The sequence below is a fragment of the Amblyomma mixtum genome, chromosome 5 (genome assembly GCF_055824585.1).
Source record: "Amblyomma mixtum isolate Tamu chromosome 5, ASM5582458v1, whole genome shotgun sequence".
In the NCBI taxonomy this organism is placed as follows: Eukaryota; Metazoa; Arthropoda; class Arachnida; order Ixodida; family Ixodidae; genus Amblyomma; species Amblyomma mixtum.
The window spans coordinates 98,577,322-98,597,553 of record NC_143016.1 but is presented as its reverse complement, the minus strand read 5'-3'; the positions used below and the strand labels follow the sequence as shown (position 1 = coordinate 98,597,553).

The window sequence follows — 20,232 nt, the reverse complement described above, 5'->3', positions numbered from 1 at the left end:
TCACTAGAATCAATCCACGCTTGGTGTATAACCTGGGGAATGAAACTTAACGCAGATAAGACCAAAAGCATCACATTCACTAATAAGAAGCAGCCTATAAGTTTTACATACACACTTGGTGACACACAGGTTAAAAAATATGATCAGGTGAAGTATCTGGGACTCATCCTAACATCTAACCTGCGTTGGCAGCCCTACATCAAATCCATTTGTTCTAAAGCTGAAGGTAAATTACATTGAGGAGAAAGCTCCGTAACACGCTGGTCCATATTAAACTCAATGCCTATAAAACTTTTCTAAGACCTACCTTAGAATATGCGGATATAGTCTGGAGCCCCCATCAAAGAAATTTAATCAACAAATTAAGGAACCCATCCAAAAACTAGCAGTGAGGGTTGTCTATTCAAAGTAATCACGCCAAACTAGTGCTACCAGTCTAATAATTCAGTCTTATTTACAAAGCCTGCCACAGAGAAGAATTTCAAGATTAAAGTTTTTGTTCCAACTTCTTCACGGCCACTTCAAAATAGCCAATTCACAATACTTACACCCGCCATTCAAACACTCGTCTAGAACAAACCATAGTAAAACACTTCGTCAACCAGTCAGCCGTGTAAATATCCACAAGTACTCCCTGTTACCAGATGCTGTATCATATTGAAATAAATTGCCTGAAGATGCGGTGAAGTGTACGTCCGTGGAACTATTTCTTGATAATATCGAAAAAATTGACTTTTCTGTTTAATTCTCTCCTACTCTTTTTGTGTTTGGGTCAGAGAACATCTATTTTTGAATTTGTTTTTACTCTGTTTGATCAATGATGCAATGTAAACACTCCTGCAGGGGCTGAAAAGGGCCTGCAGTGTGTTTAAATAAATAAATAAAAATAATACATGTGTATGTGCATGTAGGTGTCAATGCACCCAGGGACAGTAATGCTGACACATTCCCACATGTACGCTGTCTTGTCTCTGCCGAATTTATTTTTTTTAAGCTTACAAAAGCCCCACTTTTGGCAACAGTGGTCTCTGTCGTATAAGTGCAGTCATCTATCAATACAGGCCAAACTTAAATTGCTCCTCAGTGACTCTTTAACCTAGTGAACTGTCACCTGGAACTGTTGATTAGCACAGCTACTACCAGTGCTTGCCTGCAACACGTCCAGTGCCCAGACTCCACGAGCAAACCAGTAGGCAACTATTTTATTGAAACATTTTTATTCAAATGTGCCTTTACATAACAAAGATAATTGCACTTCTTCCAGAGAACTATATAATGTACAGAAATGGGCACTGTGGATAATATATACAGCAAAAACAGTTGCTTATGTTATATGTAGCTCTATTATATGCTCTACAAAACACTTATCCATGTGCTGTGAAAATGAACAAAAAAAAAATGCAGAGAGAAAGCCTTGCCTTGATTAGTATGAATAAACTACATAGCAGCCCAGTGTTCCAAACACCTTAACAATGGCTTCGTTTTTCTCAAAAGAGCATGAAAGCAAAGTGGAAGTCACTAAAGACGCTGCCCAACAAAAAAAAATAAAAACAGCTGCTAAATAAACTACCTTAAAACCCCCACATGACTGGGTGGGCCAGTGACTCGGAGCGACTACTCCTCACCAACACTTGGTACGCTGCTTGCGATGCAAGTGGAAAGAACTGCTCTGCTTGCGATGCAAGTGGAAAGAACTGCTACGACAGTTTGAAGAGCATGACAGATATGCACACAAATGCAAATAGGTCGCTGAATGCGTGGCATTTTAAATGCACACGTATCATTCTTTCGTACCAGGTTGTAGACAACTCTGCTGTGTACTCCACAGACAGGAATTAAGTGTATTAGCAATTCTTACGGGAAATTTAATACGAGACCACAGGTTCAGGAATTGCATAGCCAGACAGGACAAAGGCCAAGGCTGCTAGGTTCCGATGCTGCCATGATGAACGGAGAACTTTCTTCGTGTGGGATGAAGCCTGCCAACTCAAGCAAAGGTATTGCCTCGCACACTAGAGGAGATGTAAGCAGGGCTTCAAGAAAGGGTGGCAATGCCATCGCTTATGGTTTTGACGGTGGAAGCTTCTGTCAATGCTGTTGCAGCAGTGTACAGGCTACCTCTCTATTGACGACTGTCAGCCGCTTTTTCTCAGCAAAGTCCCGCAACTCTGACGCAGGGAGCATTTGCACTTAGTTGGGGAACTAGAAGACAGAAATGGCCACAGCAGCAACCACGGAGGAGGAATGAGGCAGGGGAGGGCACTGGCAGAAGAGAGGAAAAGCCGGCCGACGGCCTTGCTTGCGCCATCCCGCAGTTGTCTCGTGCTGGCTGCTGTTCACTTCCTTTGCCGTATGTCCTGGCCTTCCTTCTGATCCGACAGGTTTTTGCTGTGAACACAAGAAGAAAAACAGCAGAGCATTTGATGACTGGGTACACACATTTTCCCCCACTGCTTCCCTGCACTTTGTGCAGCAGCAGGGCATTTAACAGTCAACATTTCGAGCTTGAAGAGGACGGAAAATTTGTCAATATGTGGAGTACGAATTAACAGAACTCTGCTTAATACTAACTTAAAGGTGCACTGAAGAGGATTCTGAACTTGTCTTTTTGCCGCGGGAACTCGATCGACACGTTCCTAGCATTCTTAGAAGCTGCAACTTATTGCCCTGTATGGCCGATTTCCCTAATTAAATCGAATTAACGTGCGGCTCCCGCCCTTTCTTTTGAATTCTGCCTCGTACGATGGTCGGAGTCGACCAACGCGTGAAGTTCCTTTTATCCAGCTCCGTGGAGGCTTTGCTTTCACTTTATTTTGTTTTTTAGCTTTCCATGAATAAATAGTTTCATTTGCAGATAATATAGCCGCAAAATAAGCCCGCAGAAATAAAAATACACGTGGACTATTTGCTACTACGGACTACTACGTATTACTCCGCCGATGGCAGAGCGGCAAGCCGCCACGGGACTGGGTGACAGGCACTCCACGCGTTGGTCGACTCCGCCCACCGTACGAGGCAGAATTAAAAAAAAAGGGCGGGAGCCGGACGTTAATTCGCTTTAATTAGGGAAATTGGCCACACAGGGCAATAAGTCGCAGTTTCTAAGAATACTAGGAACGTGTAGATCGAGTTCCCGCGGCAAAAAGACAAGTTCAGATTCCTCTTCAGTGCACCTTTAATGTTAATGGAACTAAAGTGTCAGTCCCAATAAACCCACCCTTCGAATAGTTCGAAACAACATAAGCACACTGTACGAATATCTGGTGGAAAGCAGCAACACACACAGACAAAGGTACAGCACTGAGCATGCAGGACAATAAACTGCTGCAACTAGCTACAGTAAGACCTCGATAATTTGCGCCCAGTTAATTCGACGTCCCGGATAATTTGAATTTCTGTGGTCCCATGATTTCCAATGCAAATTTGACCTAATAAATCGAAGCAATGGCCTGCAGTGGCTCGGTTAATTCGGGGTGCTATGTAGGAATGGCCGATTCCAATTTTGCTGTAAACCGGCGAAGCGACGGACACTCGAAGCCGTGAGGCAGCACCGCAGAATGATGCTGGTGCTTGATTTGCAGAGCGCCACAGTCCCACAGCCCCAGTACTGTCAGCACAAAAACCAGCCTATGCTACAGCTTGCAGACCGCCTAAATGCATGCCTGTGCTTGTCCTACGACGTAATCATTCAACGACGTAATCATTCACCGTGCTCAACACTGGCCTGCACTGTTTCTTTGAGTGGTGTGCCATTGCTAGAGGGTTAATATACTGCCATATCTCATTACTTTAAGTACCGCTGTGTATGAGTCGACCTTTCTTCAGGAAAACAGGCATCCAAAGTTTAGGGGTTGTCCTATATGCAGTCTAAGGTGGTACGGACAAACGGCGGGGAGTACATGCCCCGTGCCGGTGCCTATTCCTGGCAAGATACACGGGGCCCAGGCATCAAAAGAGTCATTTATGTGTATGCAGATCGGTTCCACTAAAGAACACTCGGACAGCACTTACTTTTCGGGGTTCTGGTCAGTATCCGACTCCTCAAAGTCGGGCTTGACACGCTTCTTCTCGTAAATGAAGATGATGGCGCACAAGATGGCCACCTCGACACAGATACCCAGGAAGGGCCACAAGGCAGCCAGCTTGTCTGTACAGAAAAGGCAACGGTGAAGGACATAAGCCAATGCCAAGAAATAGAAATTGCCGGGCAGCTCTTAACAAGGCTGCATGGCCAACCATGCTAAAACACGTTTCAGAGCTAGAACAAGCTCCAGGGTTCTTAGTTTAGAATGGCGCCATGTGAGTTGCACGTCAAAATCTGTAGGTCACAATAAGAACCTGGGATGTGTGATAGGCCATGTCTGCACTGCAGTGATGTTAGCAGGTGCACTGCATGCAGAAGTTCCGGCTAGCCAACCCAGCCCTAACCTCGACCCATTGCTTCAATGAGCCCCGAGGCATTGGAACTTATCACTAGGGCCCGGAAATTTAGGCACTAAAGAACCCTGAAATAGGCAGGCATCTAGGCTCTAAAAAAATATTGAAATAGGCGCTATAAAGCAAAAATAGGCGCTTTGAATAATACTCTTTATTCATGAGTAAAAGATTTGTAAATCAAGCATGGCGAGTACGCAGTCCTCGACTGAAGAAATAAAGCGCATTCTCAGGTTTTCGAACTTGAAGCCCCTTCGGTTTTCGCTAAGCATAGCTTTGTACTAAAAGGCTTCTTTTGACATCACATGAACTTAGTGGCGCGAACCAAAAACATGAGAGTTGATAAAGGCTTAGGCCCTCAGGTGATGTGGCCGTATCGTCTCCACGCAGAAAGTCTCTGATTTGGGAAATTGTTTTTAGGCATCCATTTTTTTGTGCCAATTGTTGCATCTCCGTAGAAGCAGTAGCGCCCTTTCTTTCCAGTCCCCGAAGTTCTGCAGGTACCTCTGCCACTACCTTCAACGATTCATCTATTGAGAGTCCAGCCTTTTCCAACTTTGTCATCCTTTCTGTCAATGTTGAGAAGTTTACACTACTGTATGTCAGGTCTCTTTCCAAACTCGCCTCTTGCTACACTTCGAGATAAACACTCCGTTACACTACGTTCAAGTTACAATTCTAAAAAAACGTTCGGCGAGACCCGCGCCTTTTGTGTGTGCATCGGCTTGTGCCTTTCACCGTGCATAGACAGATGTATCAAAATTTAAAAACTGCACCGAGGACCGAAGTGTCGGATTTAGGCATTTATAGGCATAAAGTGCGGTTAAATAGGCAGTATTTCCTAGAAAATGACAAAAAGGCAGGCAAGTGCAAAAATTCCCCGTTTAGGCATTTATAGGCATGTTTAGGCAAATGCCTAAATTTCTGGGCCCTACTTATCACTTTCTTTACCAGCCCAATCTTTGAACACAGTACGGTTGCCAGCATGAAGGCAATTTTTCTTAAAAAAAAAGCAAAACTTGGTTGGCCGCAAATCATGCAGCTAAAGTTGCAAGCACTGAAACAACATGCTTACCCTTGACTCGGACCAACACGGTCATGGTCTCATTGCTGATGCCGTTGCTGGCGACACAGGTATACTGGGCCCTGTCATCAAAGTTCAGGTTTTGAATCACCAGTTTTGCATCAGTGACATTGTTGAGTGGCTCCAGACTGATGCGTGGATCTGAACTGTTCAGAGGCTCATCATCTGCAAAGGAAACGAGATTGTTCGGTTTTATTTCAATGAGAAAAGTAGACAAAACCAGCAGAAAAAAAGAGCAAGCAATGAAATTTGAAACAGGTGAAAATCTTTCCCAGCTCAACTGGTTTATGGAACAATTCCCAGCTGGTTCCAGTTGGAACCAACTGGAACCCAGTTGGTTCCAACTGGAACCAGCTGGGAATTGTTCCATAACCCAGTTGAGCTGGGAAAGATTTTCACCTCATTATCAGGTACTGCAGTACAGTTTAATGAGAAAAAAAAATGCTAAAAGCAATATCTGCCAGAATGAAGCACTAAGCCAATGCTTTGCACAGGCAGGCTTTGCCCTTACCTTTAATGATTACTCTCGAAGAGGGACAAAAAACAAATTCTTTGAGAAAAGTGTTCGGACCAGCTGACATAAAAAGAACCCTAGCTCTCTGCGACATAAGATAGATATGTACTCTGCTCGCGAACATAATAAAAATTCTAGGCGCTATGTAGTTTGTAGGCAAAAGCTGACATAACCCCTTTCTCACTGGGTTCCCGCATGCGTAAAAAAATATTCTCTTACCTTTGAACCAGGTGACCACTGGTGTTGGAACGCCATACGCCCTGCATTGCAACGTAAGTGGGTCTCCTTCCACCTGGTTCTTCGAAATTTCAGCCATGTCAATGGATACATTGGCTAGAAAGGAAAGGGCAAAGCTCAACATTACGACCTCAGCAACAAACAGTTACCCAGCACATGAAGCAATATCCCTACATAATAAATTGGGATGTAAAGAAAAGGTACGACCACTGTGAACCCTTCTAGGAAACAACAACGATATTCTGCAGCACTGCACAGCATCTGATAACTTACTTTCGAAGAGAGGAAGTTTATGAGCAAGATTGAGGGCAGAGAGATTTGAAGCAGCTCAGTATGAGAAAAACAAAACCATTACTGACCCCAAGACTTCAGCATAGGTACTATTCAAGCTATTATTATTAAACCTATATAATCAAGACAAAAATGAACAATATATAAATAAACAGCAGGAAGGCACAACTGGGCCGGAACTGAACTTGAACATCACCTATTATGAACGAGAATCTTCCTCCTCGCATTCAGCTACAATGAGTGACTAGCAACATTTATGTTTCTACCGAAAAGGCCCCACAAAGCATGTATTTTCTAAGTGGTTGCACACCAATGTTTAAGAGCTGCAGTGTATGGGCAACCTAATCTTGTTTAAAAAGCACCAGAATGTTTTAAATACCGAAAGACTTTTCCTGCTCTAGCAGCCCTTCACGACAAACACTGGAAGTGACGAAAACCTAACACAGCCTACACATTTTGATACGCACAGTGTGTCAGCTGTCGATACAAGGAGCATCCCAAAATGAAACTTTAAAATCGCAGATGTTCTTGGGTGCAAATTTCCAGAGAGAGCATCAACTGCAACCTATCCCTCCCCTCCCCCCTACACACATATTACGCACAAAAAGAAAAACTTCCCGCTGCTGACTGTCCTAGCCTGATACAACTTGCAGTTTTAAGAGTTGCAATTTTTTGCATACACAGGGTGCCAACTTTGAGTTGTAATTGGTCCCATTCAAACAAGCCTGACTGAGAGCTAGGAAATGCAACTGTGCAAACAAAACTGAAATTCACTTACTCTGCACAACAATAGTTGCATTCTCGCCGTTGCGAAAGACGCATGTATACTTTCCAGCGTCACCATAGCCCAAATCATGGACCTCAAGAGTGTTTTTATCAGTGTTGGTTACGTATTTTTTTTCTTCTTCCTGCCCTTGCGGCACTTCTTTCCCATCCTTCAACCTGCAGAAAAATACCGGCCATCGTAATCTGGAACGCTTAAACGCCCCAAAATTTACAACACTGGCTTTTCATCAACACGTGCTAATGTCAATAAACCAGCTTTCATTTAGAAATGTGTCAGTAAAAGCAATGTGCAAATGCAAGATGCTCTCCACCCTTTCAGACATTACGCACACAATATCCACAGGGTTGGTCAAAAGTTACTTTTGCGTCATTGTATTTGTGGCATGCAGTTGTCCTCCTTCGGTGCACGTTTTCCATTCTCCATTATTACATATGTCATAGTGTTTCTTATTCTACAGTAATTTACTCGTCCTTTCGGCCTTACCACCAAATGTTACTTATAATCCCCCCTCCTGCAATAACGCCTTTGGGCACTGCAGGACTCTAATAGGTTGCCAAGGTTACGAGTGAGTGATGGTGCGCGGTGTGCACCGCGACCAGGAAGCAATAGCGCGGCAGTAAATAAATTCGGTCAGCCGTAACTAGATCTGCGCAAATGTATTGCCTGTGCTTCTGCATAGGAATTTTGTTTATTATGGATGATACGAATTTCTGAGAAGAAAATTTTTCATGACCCAGTGAGATTCGTATCATCAAGGTTCTTTTCAGGTGGCCTGCACTGTTAAAAAGTGACCACAAGTTGGGCTCGGTGCACACATTAAAGATGTCCATGCATCCCATCTAATGGCACACAATAACAGACTGGCAGCGTACAACTCATTCTTACCAATGATGAATTTCACTGCCGGGGTCATCAGTATGGTTGCATGTCAAAGTTAATTTTTTTTCAGACTTGGGGTCAAAGATGACGCCTTTCCCTGGAATTTCCTCACTGGTCTGGATTGCGCTGTCTGCAGAAAGAGCAAAACAGATTAGGTCACAAAGGCAGCTGCTGGCACAAAGATGCCACATCTTTGGGGGCTTGCAGACACACAGCTTTCATTCCTAATACTGCAAGCATGGCAGTCCTTACATACGTCATGAGAGATATGAGCAAATTAGGTGGAATGGTAATGGAGGGGGGGCACTCTCAACATTAACGGCACAGTAAGAAACTGCAGGGGCACAAGAAAAAAAAAACAAAACAAAACAGAATACTCGGCAAATATCCCTGGCAGTGTCCTCTCCGAGGTATGGGCCCCATGCTCAATGTGACTGCACCCAAGAGGCTGCCAGCAGCCAAGGCTGTTGAAGTGGCCGATAAAAACATAGAAACTGCAGTGCTGCTGAAGGGGCAATGACAACAATAACAACAACAAAAATAATGCCACAATAAGAAGTACGTAAATTATAAACAGAAAAATAAAAGACAAAGCAATAAACCAGCAAACTGAAGTGCGGCCCGGTGAGCACGAAGCATGCCGACAACCAAGGCTGGCCAACCCAACAAACGGGAGTAAACAACTACGGGCAGGCTCTCAGTGCAGTATGCCGAGTGCAGGCTGGAAGGGGCGCGGGCCCTATGCCACTTTCGCCCGTGGGTGCACGCTGAAAAAAGGCAACGGGACGCAGGTTAACAGACCCGACCCCCATTGAGCCAGCGGATGAGGGGTAGGGGAAGAAGGGGCCACCACAAGAGAAAAAACAAAACAAGGCCCCAGCATTCCCCCCCCCCCCCCCCCCTCCCAATCGTTGTGGTGCACCGGTAAGACTGTAACAGCGCACCCCTCATGCACATTTCCTCAACAGGGGAGGGTGGGCCCCAGGCGAGCAGCTCAACGCAGGAAGGCGGCAAACAAGGCAAAAACGAACAGAAGCCTGCAGCTGGCTTGGAGTCATGCAATGCCAGAGACGGGAATCCCTGGCAGGAGAGCAGGAGGCAACAGGAGCTGCGGGGAGGGACAGAGCCACAGTCAGGCAGGAGAGCAGAAGAGTAGGTACCCCTGCAGACGAGCTCGTGCAGTTTGTTTGTGTCTGCCCCATTCCAAACAACTGCTGTCATTGAACTTTCCTGCTGCAGTCACACCATGCCCCTAATCAACCAGATATATTTTTTTTATTACTTTTATTTCGCTTCACTTCACCATCGCAGAGAGAGATCTGCGTAGACACCATCACCCGAAGAGAAGACAAAGAGAGACTGATGACAAACAGAAAGAAATGAAGGAATGAGAGGATGGAAAAGAAAGGAATTAGGGAGGCACTGGACACAGTGACGTGCGTGAGGTGAACACAGAAGGCACCCATGCCCAATAGAGACTGGGAAGGGAGAACGGTTGAGGTGGGCACACTGTAACAGGGACACCAGCGGGGCACGGGATGGACTGCATGCTGAGGAAATGGGCTGAGGGGGGCGCACTCTCCCACATTACCCACCAGGACTCTGTCACAGGGTTGTCACTTGACTCTCACTAATTAGGCATTCCTCTGCAAGTCTACAGCAAAAAGTAACAAATAACAAAAAGGCTGTCCCTCACTTTAAAACAAGCAAGCAATAAACATGACTAGAATAATTAGCATAAATGTAGTGCATGACAGCAACCACCTGCTTTGGCTACAGCACTTGCTTCTATTCTAACTGCAAGAAGCACCGTAACAAATTGAAAGCAGTCAGATTTAAGATAAATTAGTGCCTGGGTAGAGCCTGAAGCCTAGATTACATTACATTATAGCACTTAGAAAGTAGAGGATTTCAACAAATGATATTTCTAAATGGGCCAGAAGATGAGAATGAGAGTGATTATTCGCTGTAAACTTCTATGCACGCTCCAAGTGAGCTTACTCCAGAAAGAAAAGTGATACTGATCTTCTTAAGGTATTGAACACTTCCTCCCTGTCCCTTGTGACAGCCACCGTGACAGCCTGTGGGGCCTTACCAGCGACCACAACGATTCGGTGAGCATGGGGGCTGAAGCTGCTGCACTTGTAGTGTCCCGCGTGGGAGAGGTGGGCCCTCTCAACTGACAGCCGCATGAAGATGTGGCTGACAGAGCCATTGCTGACGGGGAAGGGGTACTCCTGCTCCAGATGGTAGCCCTGGCTCTGCGCTACGGGCACGCCGTCCTTCAGCCACAGAGGCACATGAGTCATGGGCACCTTGCATGTGATGGCAAACTTGCCTCGCTCCCGAACCACTGTGGTGGCCATCGGAGGCTCGCCACCATTGGACTGAGGCACTTCACTAGCTCCTGAAGAGAGGAGGAGGCAAGGGCACGCTACACTCTGTGCAGCCCCTCCCGAGGCACAAATTGGCGTGCATGAGTAAAGGGTTCCGTAACTTTCATCGCTGGCCACGTTTGGCTTTGGAATCCAGTGTGTAATGCATCGCAACCTATGCACACTAAATTTCATTTATGAGCTAAGATCCAACGTTCTGGCACAACAAGTATGCATTAGCATTGCACAACAAGAGGTTGGTTTGATATTCTACATGTTCTGACAATCTAGGAGGGAAACTACAATACACAGCTACGGCTAAGTGAATAGGTGAAGTTATTTTCGCCATACGACCATGAACTGACTCAAAGCCGAATAGTTCCAGAACTGATTGGAAGAAAGCATCCCCTCCCCCAAACAGCCTACGACAATTGATGCCATAGTACGTAGTAGGAACATGTTCTGAAGCTTGAGAATGGGAGCACACATTTCAAGCACATATTTTAGGATGACATGTGATAATGTAATAACTGGAGGTCGTGGGTTCGTGTCCCATAGGCAGCATATGGTTGTTTTTTCTTCTGCTTTATAATCAATTATCTTTAGAACAATTACCCTGTTGTTAATCTCCCACCGATGAACAACACAAATTGAAAAAAAAAAAAAATCCCCTATGCCCCTTGCTTTCGGTAACTGTTAGCCCCTGCCATCTATGTCATAACGAGCCCCTCTTTTTCCTTTTCTTGTCTAACAATTTCCAAACTCCACAAGGTACTGTCTTGCAGAAGACTCAGTTCTCTTTAAAGGACTATAGGCACCTAATTTTAATTGTGTTTTCTTCTTTCAAATGATGCATTAGAAATTCAAATACATGGATCACCGCGAGGTATTCACTTCCAACCGCTAAATATAATTTATAATTGGAGTTCTTTTTGATGCCGTGTCAGTTCCAATTCCATCACCTGAACGATGACTATGATGTGAAGCTGATGTTTAGGTCGTGTGGTGCATGAAAAAACTACAATATAATGACTGATACATAATTTTAATTAACTACAACGCTTAAGCCAATCCACCTCAAGAGATAAAATGACAACGAACTAGATATTACCGCTTATATTGATGCTTCTTTAACTCCTCATGCGGCCTAAACACAAACTACAAGTCTCAGCCATTGTTCAGTTGATGGAACCAAAACAGCATTAAGAAGAAATTCAAATTTAGCGATTGTAGGCGAATACAACGGGGTGATCCACGTATACTAACATCTAACACATAACTTTAAAGAAAATGCGCAAGGAAATATTCCGTATCTAAATTCCTTTAATGTACTTCGGTGAACTCAAGTTTGTAAGACTCCCGTTTTATATACTAGGCCACTTTTTACAACAGCTGTCACATGGCTTTTTCGTTGCTTGGTCATGAAGAAAAAAAATGTAACATAAAAGAAAAACAACTGCACCGTTTATTGCACTTCTTGGAAACACGTGTGGAAGAGCAGAATAAGCTGGTGCTATCTAGACATAGCCAGTTCAAGCCCCTTGACGCGCTTATCAGTCATCTCAGCAACAAAGGTTTATGGCTGCAGATAGCTTGACGCTTTGCTTTTTACCCAACGAAACCTAACCAATACTGCAACCAAGATAGAGAGAAATTGCTACAAATGGCACACGTGGAAAGTAGTGTGCAACAGTCTTAGGTTACCAAACAGACTTAAACACTCCATACCAACTGTGGGTCAGTATATGCCCAAAGCATCGAAGTGCTTCTGAAGTACAAATCCTACATTAAAAACTGTGGAATGCAGCCTGTTCAGCAATGCAGCATAAAATACAAGGCACTTGCTAGAAAAAAGAAACAATTAAGCCCGAATAAGAGCCCAGCTTGGCAATAAATGCACTACACGTTTTAGACAAGTTTATTTCACCTGTAGAAACGGCTTCTGATTCCATACTTTTACCAATGGAGAAGACCAATGTCAATTTAACTCGCTTATTCCGAACACGAAACAAAACATTTCGTTTTGAATTAGTTCAAGAGCAGTACCTACGCTAGAGGTGTGAGACGCCCAAAACCGGCACCAGCTGGTACTTACACCATGAACACTATAAACCCCACCACAACGTTAACAATGGCGGCGGTAATGCCCCTCATCAGTCATGTATTATCAAGGAATTCACGATCCACCAGGACGCACAAGCTGCGCACTGGCGTGTGCATCCGCCGCAGCAGGTTGACGCACGCCCAGCTGTTGCTGTTTTTCGTTTCGAGGACTTTCGCATTGCGCACGGCCTTTCACAAACCGTACGGCGGCATTCTTTTTTTTTTCTCTCTCTCTCTTTCCCCGGCGCGGATGGATCTTTAACAGTGACGTAGTTCGACACCAGGCCATTTTTTTTTCTTTCTATACTGGTTGCTATGTGCATTAAACTTCGATCGTTCAACTCGGTTCGGTTGTCCGTACACGCGCGGCTTCGTAAGCTATCGTCGTGTGAGGCGCCGCCTCTGCTGTTCGTGTCAGGGCCGCTACTTCGCTCTCTTTTCTACCGCTAGAATAATGCGTTTACCCCGTCTAGCGAGGTCAGTGATGATAAGCACAAGTGCATGTTATCTGTAAGGTGCGCACTTGACTCAACAACCGGCGACGCCAATCTCTCCGTCTTTGCACGAGCTGCAATCAGTACCTGCTATTTGCACTGTCTTCTTCATCGCCAAGTTACAGGCGAGCAACATCAATGAACAGCACCGCGAAAATAAAGAACAAAAAAGATCGAATTCTGACGGAAAGAATCGAAGCACGATAGTTTCTAATCTGTTCGCGCAGTGCCTGCTGAGTTGGCTTCGCCGCAATCATTCAACGCCATGCGCAATAAAAAGTTCCCTACAGGCGTGACGAAATCAGCCGAGGAAACGGGTAATGGATTTCATATCTGACTTCACGTCGCAGAGAAATTACTTGCTTCCGTCTCCAGCAGGCCGTTTCGATCGCAGTCATGCCTCGCTCGTCCTTCAGACCTTGGCGCATTCACACCGAGGCCTTTTCACGCGTCGCCAAGGGAACCGTCGTTTCGGAGAACAAGTCGGCAAGCGGTTAATTTTCCTGAAGAGTAGGGATCCTGTACTAAAATCGCGTTCACTTTGTACCCTGCTTCAGTTCAACACTTTACGCGACCACCTATGAGTAAACACATTTGCAAGGGCAATGGGCGTTTATCTAGCTGAAGTGCTTGCCGTCTTCCCGAGTTCGACGACGGAAATCGGATGTATACACAAAAACTTGTTAAATGCCAGTCAGGCTGCACCATGCAGAGTGCGCTAGCCGCCAAATGAAACTGCAACGCAAGGAGCGAAAGCACCATGGAAGCTACCGCCGTACCTGTGCGAGTGACGAAAAGGAGCAGAGCAACCGCTAACGTGTGGGGTCCCATGTTGGCTCCGGTGGACGAGCCTGATGGCTGGCGGTGGGGCGCTCGTTAGTAGCTGTGGCGTCGCGACGACCGCCAAACCGGACCCGAACGGCTGAGTTCGAGTCACCCACAGAGCGGGCCAAACCGACCGGATTATCAGCTGTCTCCGTCCGTCGACTACCGCCGTAGAGGTACTCGTTGCCGCACTGCCTGTCGTACTGCCTCCCTCCTGCTACTGGTGGCGCCGCGTGGCGAGCGTAGCGAGCAGCGATGTATTCATGCTTTTCTTCTGTACGGAAGATGGCGAACTCAGATTTAGTTTCAAACATTGCCGCCGCTAGTGAACTCAATACAAAAGAGGGGCGCTACTTGTAAACTCAAAGAACCACTGTTAGAGGTAGCGCCGCTGCTTTGTGGTAAGCAGCGCTTCTTATCGAACGCAAAAGTGCCCTGGCGGAGTTTTTACAAACTAAAAAAGTGAAACTAAAGTAACGCGTTGCAAATCACTGCAGTGGTTTCACTGCTAGTGTGAGTGGAATCAGTGTCTGTATATGTTTACGGCCGTGGATTGGCGAGGCCGGCGGACCCCTTAGGCCAAGGCGGCGGCGCAAACGTGCTGGCTGAGGGCCAGCTGCGGAGCGAGTGCGGCGGGCGGTGTCTACTAGCGTCAAAACGGCTGCTCTTTGTCCCTGAGTCACGGCGATTGGCACGGGCGCTCAGGCACACCCGGCGACAACGCGGATATATATGCACTTTCTGCTGGAAACGGTGTTCTTGCAAACTAACGCTCTCGCTGATCGAGAGACACGTGGGGCTGGCGATTTGCGCAAGAATGTTTCCTTTTCTGAGCTGGCTAACTGAAAAAGAAAAAAGCGTACTGGAAAGCAGCGGTTAAAGGCGTACCAGCCAAGAAGCAAAGGTAGTTGAAGGAAGCAAGCAGCGCCGTGACTATGGGAATATATATATATATATATATATATATATATATATCCGTGCGCGGGAAACCACCGCTTTTTGTCATCGTCATTTTCAGGCTTATCAATTTATAACACGTGCACTGTGAAAGGGCTACGAGAAATAGGGTGGGTGAAATTTTGCAGGTGAGCGTAGCTGACGCAATAATAAACCGGCGGAAATGGAATATAAATGACAGCTACAAGCGCTTGAAGTTTATCGCATAGAGGGCTGCATATAGGCGTTTGGAATTCATGACCCCGCTGTCCGGCAAGCATGTGTAGTAAATGATCAGACTACGCAAGTCAGAACGACGAAACTGCTGTAATGACAGCTTGGAACTTTCTTAACTACAAGTAACACAAGTGAAGGCGTGACTTTTAGCCGGAAATAAGCAGGGGAGGTGTACACAGGCATTCTACACCACATGCACAGAAGAGTGTTGCTGCCGCAGGTCAATAAACTAGCCCGAGGTAAAATATTATTGAAGGAAGAATGACTGCAAGCTACAATTTTTCTCTCGTTTTCATTGCTTTCTGCAGCTGATGCTTGAGAAAAAAACCGGTATACAGGGGCTAGAGGGGAAAAAAAGGCACATTGATGTTTACCCGTGCGTACACAGTGACGCACCATGCGGTAATTCAGCCACCCCATATTACTCGGCCGCCGCGGTGGCTCAGTGACTATGGTGCTCGGCTGCTGTCCCGAAAGACGCGGGTTCGATCCCGGCCGCGGCGGTTGAATTTCTTTGGAGGAGAAATTCGAGGCCCGTGTACTGTGCGATGTCAGTGCACGAACCCCAGGTGGTCTAAATTTCCGGAGCCCTCCACTACGGCGTCTCTCATAGCCTTAGTCGCTTTGGGACGTTAAACCCCATAAACCAACCAACCATATTTCTCGCCATTCAGGGTATATGAGTGTTCTGGTTCCTTCTTAAACCAATGCAGTAACAACACAGCGCGTTTATGCTGTACGGTACTGTGTTACTACGTGCGTGTACTACTTACTAATTAGTCTTTGTAGTGGTCATAGCCCGATTCTGTCTTTCTAATCAACTTGCACTAAGAGAGTTGGGCTCAACACTCGATTTATTGGAAACTGGTATACGATCTAATTTCTCTTCCTCCGTAGACACTAAAACGACGTGCTCAGATGAAGAAAATACGCGCCACTTAACTCTGACGTCATCAATGAGACGCAAACCCAGAGGCATGCGGCTTTGTTTGATGTGAAGCATGACCCGATATTGTAGAGGAAGTCAATCGCTCCGGCACATGTCAATGAGCCGCAAGCGATGACGTCACTGTTGCGAGGCCATGAAGCAATGCATTCCCGACAGCGTGTCGCTCACATCAGCCACGACGGGATTGCAGCAAATAAACACGATAAAACTAAAGAAAAAAATGCACGCAAGGCGCCGAGGGGGCACGCAAAGACCGGCCAATTGCTTAAACGCTCGAGGCTGAAATCGGCGCCTCCCCTTCGCCACTGCGACGCCGATGGCGGTAAATCACCCTGAAAAAATGAGCCGTGCCGGAAGCAGATGGGTACACATTAAACTATCTCGCAAATAAGCGAGCTTTAATTGAGTGAACCAGAAAATTTGCGGACGATCATTCGGAAGTACTTATGTAGTGAAGCAGAGACAACAGGAAGCTTATTCTGCTTTTCGCTTAACATTGATCGCCTTTCAATCACACCTTTGGATTTGATTTCTCCGCCAATTTTAATACGAAAGCATTACTAGTCCCATCACGAGAAAAGCCGGCTGTGTGTGCTAGTGTGTTAGTATGTTAATGTGTGTACTCGCTGATGGTATAGAAAATCCCAGCGATGTCAAGAAAAAAAATAGGGTGACGTCATCAAGCGGCCGTAAGACGCACACATCAAGCCGAGTACCGCCATTTCAGACAGTCATATACATGTCGTTCGTCTATATTCACCCACACTAGCTGACCTCAGTGTATTGGCAGTTTTCTCAAAATTTTGATTTTGTGACCAAAATTCTGGGCACCCGTTTTTCGTACACCGTTGCGGGTGGTGTCACACGATTTCTCGTTGCGTATAGCATACGTCTCTTAGGTTGGAGGCTAGCTCGAGACAGGTGTTCGAACCGAGTGCATGAGGGTTTCACTCGGACCTTTGTGGATTCAGTGCTTGTGGCATCAGCGTTCGGAGGCGCGTCTTCGTTTTATTTCTCACTGCGCAACCTGCGTCGAGATTGAATGCTCACGATAACACACTAATGATTTTGCCTTAACAGCACGTAAGCAGTAGTAAGGGCCCTCTGAATGTTTTTTTTTTTTTTTGGGGGGGGGGGCTTTTAGAACGTGAAGATGGGTGGAGGTCTTCTGGAGGGTAGACGTGGGTGGAGAGTAAAGGTGTGTGTGGGTTTCTGGTGGGCTTTTCTTATGGGCTTCTGGTGTGTACAGGTTCCTTGAGCTTGGAGGTTTTTCGTTCCGTTGCTGCAGGGGCTTCTGAAGGATGCAGGTAGGCGGGTAATGGGGCTGCTATTAGGGGCTTGGTGGAGGCTTCTGTAGGGTGCACATAGGTGATGGGAGGAAGTGGGGTTGGGAGCGGGGTGGAGGGTGGTGATCCTGGAAGGTGGCGGCTTCAGTCCTTTGTTAGCTCTCACACGCCGACGCCTGGGTTGTGCTGAATGGCACTACTGTTGTCGCGTGAAAGCACGGAACGCACTTTTCTGACTGGTAAGTTCAAGTAGCTAAATTAAATATATTTTCGGTATACGTAAAGTCGAGGAAGGTGAACTTTTTGACAGCCTGCATTCGAAGCATGGACGTCCACGAAATGCATCGCGTCCCTTGGGCATCACCATGAAGCCAACTTTTCGACTGCTGGCTGCATGTTAAGGCTGCGAGTAATCAAACTGAGCCTCCCTAGCTACTGCATACGTGTTCCGAAAACTTGCTCAGGCAACTGCAGTATACATGCAAGAGGGTCCCTGACGTGAGCAAACATAACGAATTCCGCAATGACAGAATTTTCTGAACGGGTACAAGGCATCGCGCATGCAAAAGTCGCGACTACGAACGACTCCCCCATCCACAAAACCACGCACTCAACCTCAAGCCAATTTTTGACATACTTTTTTTTTTGTCATCCACCCAGACACGCAAGCAGCTACAGCTGCACAGACTGCCGTCACTGGCCACATGCGCCGAGGCAGATATGGCAACTGCGGAAGCCGCATGTGCGCTCAACGTTCGCCGGAAACAGCGGAACGCCGTCGATATCCCATGCCACGCGATAAAAATGAAGCGGAGAGCTTGTTGATATACCCCTTGAAACCGAACGACCGTGCGACGGCGGAAACCTAGCGCAGCCACAGTGCACGGGATGACACGCAGTGATAACTTTAGGCTTAACGCGTACTCAATGATAAAAGCGATGCCGCACTGTTCACCGTTTTGCGAGAAGGCTGACGAAATACGTGAGCTTATCTAGCTGCTTGGTTACGGCCTTTTTTACTGGACAGTAAGTGACCGTCCCACGCTTAAATGCTTCCCTTTTTCTCTCGAAACGAATCGGTAACCTTAATTGATGTCAGTTGTGTCTGGCGGTGCGTATGTGTGTGTGTGTAGGTGCGTGCGTTTGACCGCGAACCGTTCAATATGTGCTTTCGGTGAAAATGGATTCTAAAAAATATCTCGTTTCCGAGTCTTTTCCCGTTCTCCTGTCACCTCTATCATTTGCAAACTGCTTCTGCTTGCTCTAACGTACGTTATGTCGTCTACTCGATCAGTTCTTATTCACACACACGCACTATTTATTTCTCTGAGAGAGAAAAAGGCCCCTGGGCAGAAAGTTGCTTCCAGAGTATACCTTCACTATGCCCGGAGCCCTTTACATGGCAACAGACAGTATACATCACTCGGTTTGGATTCTAGCGCACAGACAACTGATTTCAGACCAACGTGTCCATGAACAGCGTTCGTTTCATTGGTTCACCGTTGTTTCATCAGCGGCGAGATTCCTAGCCGGCAGGGTGCCAGCTCATACAAATGGCGCCTGCTGTACAGAGACGCTGCTCTGAGGAGTGCATGGCTGTGTGTGTGTGCGCGCCGCACTTGCATGCTCTACATGGTGCGCTCGAATGAAGCACGCAGCTGCAAACAGGCAGCAGCTGCACGCTTGCTAGCGAGGAGCATGCTTGCCGTCGATTACAGTAAAAGGGAAAAAAAAAATAAAAGCCATCTTTGCTTCTCTCCGCTCCCACCACATATACGCTTGCCTTCGAGCGACTTTCAGATGAGCGTTCACCCCATTGTCAGGAAATTAGACCTCACCCGGACAACGTATACCTATTAAGGCTGCTCGTTGTGCCACCACTATGGCAAAAAATAGATAAACATTAAAAAGCGCACTATAAGAAAAAATAATGGCATAATTTCTTCGTATGATTCCTCGTGTGGCTTTCATACCCCTTCTTGCCGACGGTAACTGCATGTTTTTGCCCGTAATTCAACTGTGTAGAAGCAGTCTGCGTTGGCGACTAAATTGACCCGCGAACAATATACGTTAAATATCCCTCTAATACCGATCCATAGGTCATCAGTCTTAACATCGTACAGCGTATTTTTTTGCACTTCTTGTTAATTTTTGTTTTTATCATGAATTGCAGGTAGTAGTAGTAGTAGTGGTGGTTACTTATTGAACATTTGATATGGAAGGTAAAAGAATGTTTGTTGCCCCGGCATCTGCTATCGCGGCTGGAAGCACCTGAGCTGGGGCAGCGAAATATAAAGGATAGCAGGCAGTATGTAGAAGTGAAAGGAAGGGGGTGAGGGGATAGTAGAAAGGAGAGGGGGAGGTACACTTTCAATGAATCTATTTACATATCTACAGGTAAAAAATAAACATATATACAGGTCGCACGCTCGTGGAGATCTGGAAGATCACTGTTCAATCACACGCGCACGACACAAAGCACATAGCAGCTGGAGTGGGGGCGTCCAGCTGTTCATCGTCCGAGGTAGCACACGCGGAGCGTTCAGGTCACTGCGCGTAACTACCTGGCGGAGAACAGACGGGACGTCAAGGCATTTTACCATTTTAGGTTGTCTCCCGCGAAGAAGTCGCTTTTTTATGCGAAGCATACTACTTTAGCTACCACTTCAGCCCTTCACCATGTTTATGCGCCTCCAAATCACGTGATACATGACGTCACACCACGTGACACGATGACGTCACGGCAGTGGAGAAACGGGGGCCCACCTCGCGCCGTCGCTGTGGTTGTGCGCCTCCAAATC

General features: G+C 46.4%; 1 protein-coding gene across 1 annotated transcript in view; it reads right to left on the bottom strand.

Annotated features, from left to right (window-relative positions):
• Positions 1-1,200: 1,200 nt before the first annotated feature.
• Positions 1,201-20,232, bottom strand: part of LOC149343137 (basigin-like) — a 39,631-nt gene continuing 20,599 nt past the window's right edge. Inside the window, exons 4-9 of the mRNA XM_089545662.1 lie at positions 8,233-8,356; positions 7,339-7,502; positions 6,252-6,365; positions 5,510-5,683; positions 4,012-4,147; positions 1,201-2,388 (exon numbers count right to left, since the gene is read on the bottom strand). Coding sequence (XP_089401788.1) covers positions 2,337-2,388; positions 4,012-4,147; positions 5,510-5,683; positions 6,252-6,365; positions 7,339-7,502; positions 8,233-8,356 — 764 coding nt within the window. The 3' untranslated portion in view covers positions 1,201-2,336. The remainder of the gene's footprint in view (positions 2,389-4,011; positions 4,148-5,509; positions 5,684-6,251; positions 6,366-7,338; positions 7,503-8,232; positions 8,357-20,232) is intronic.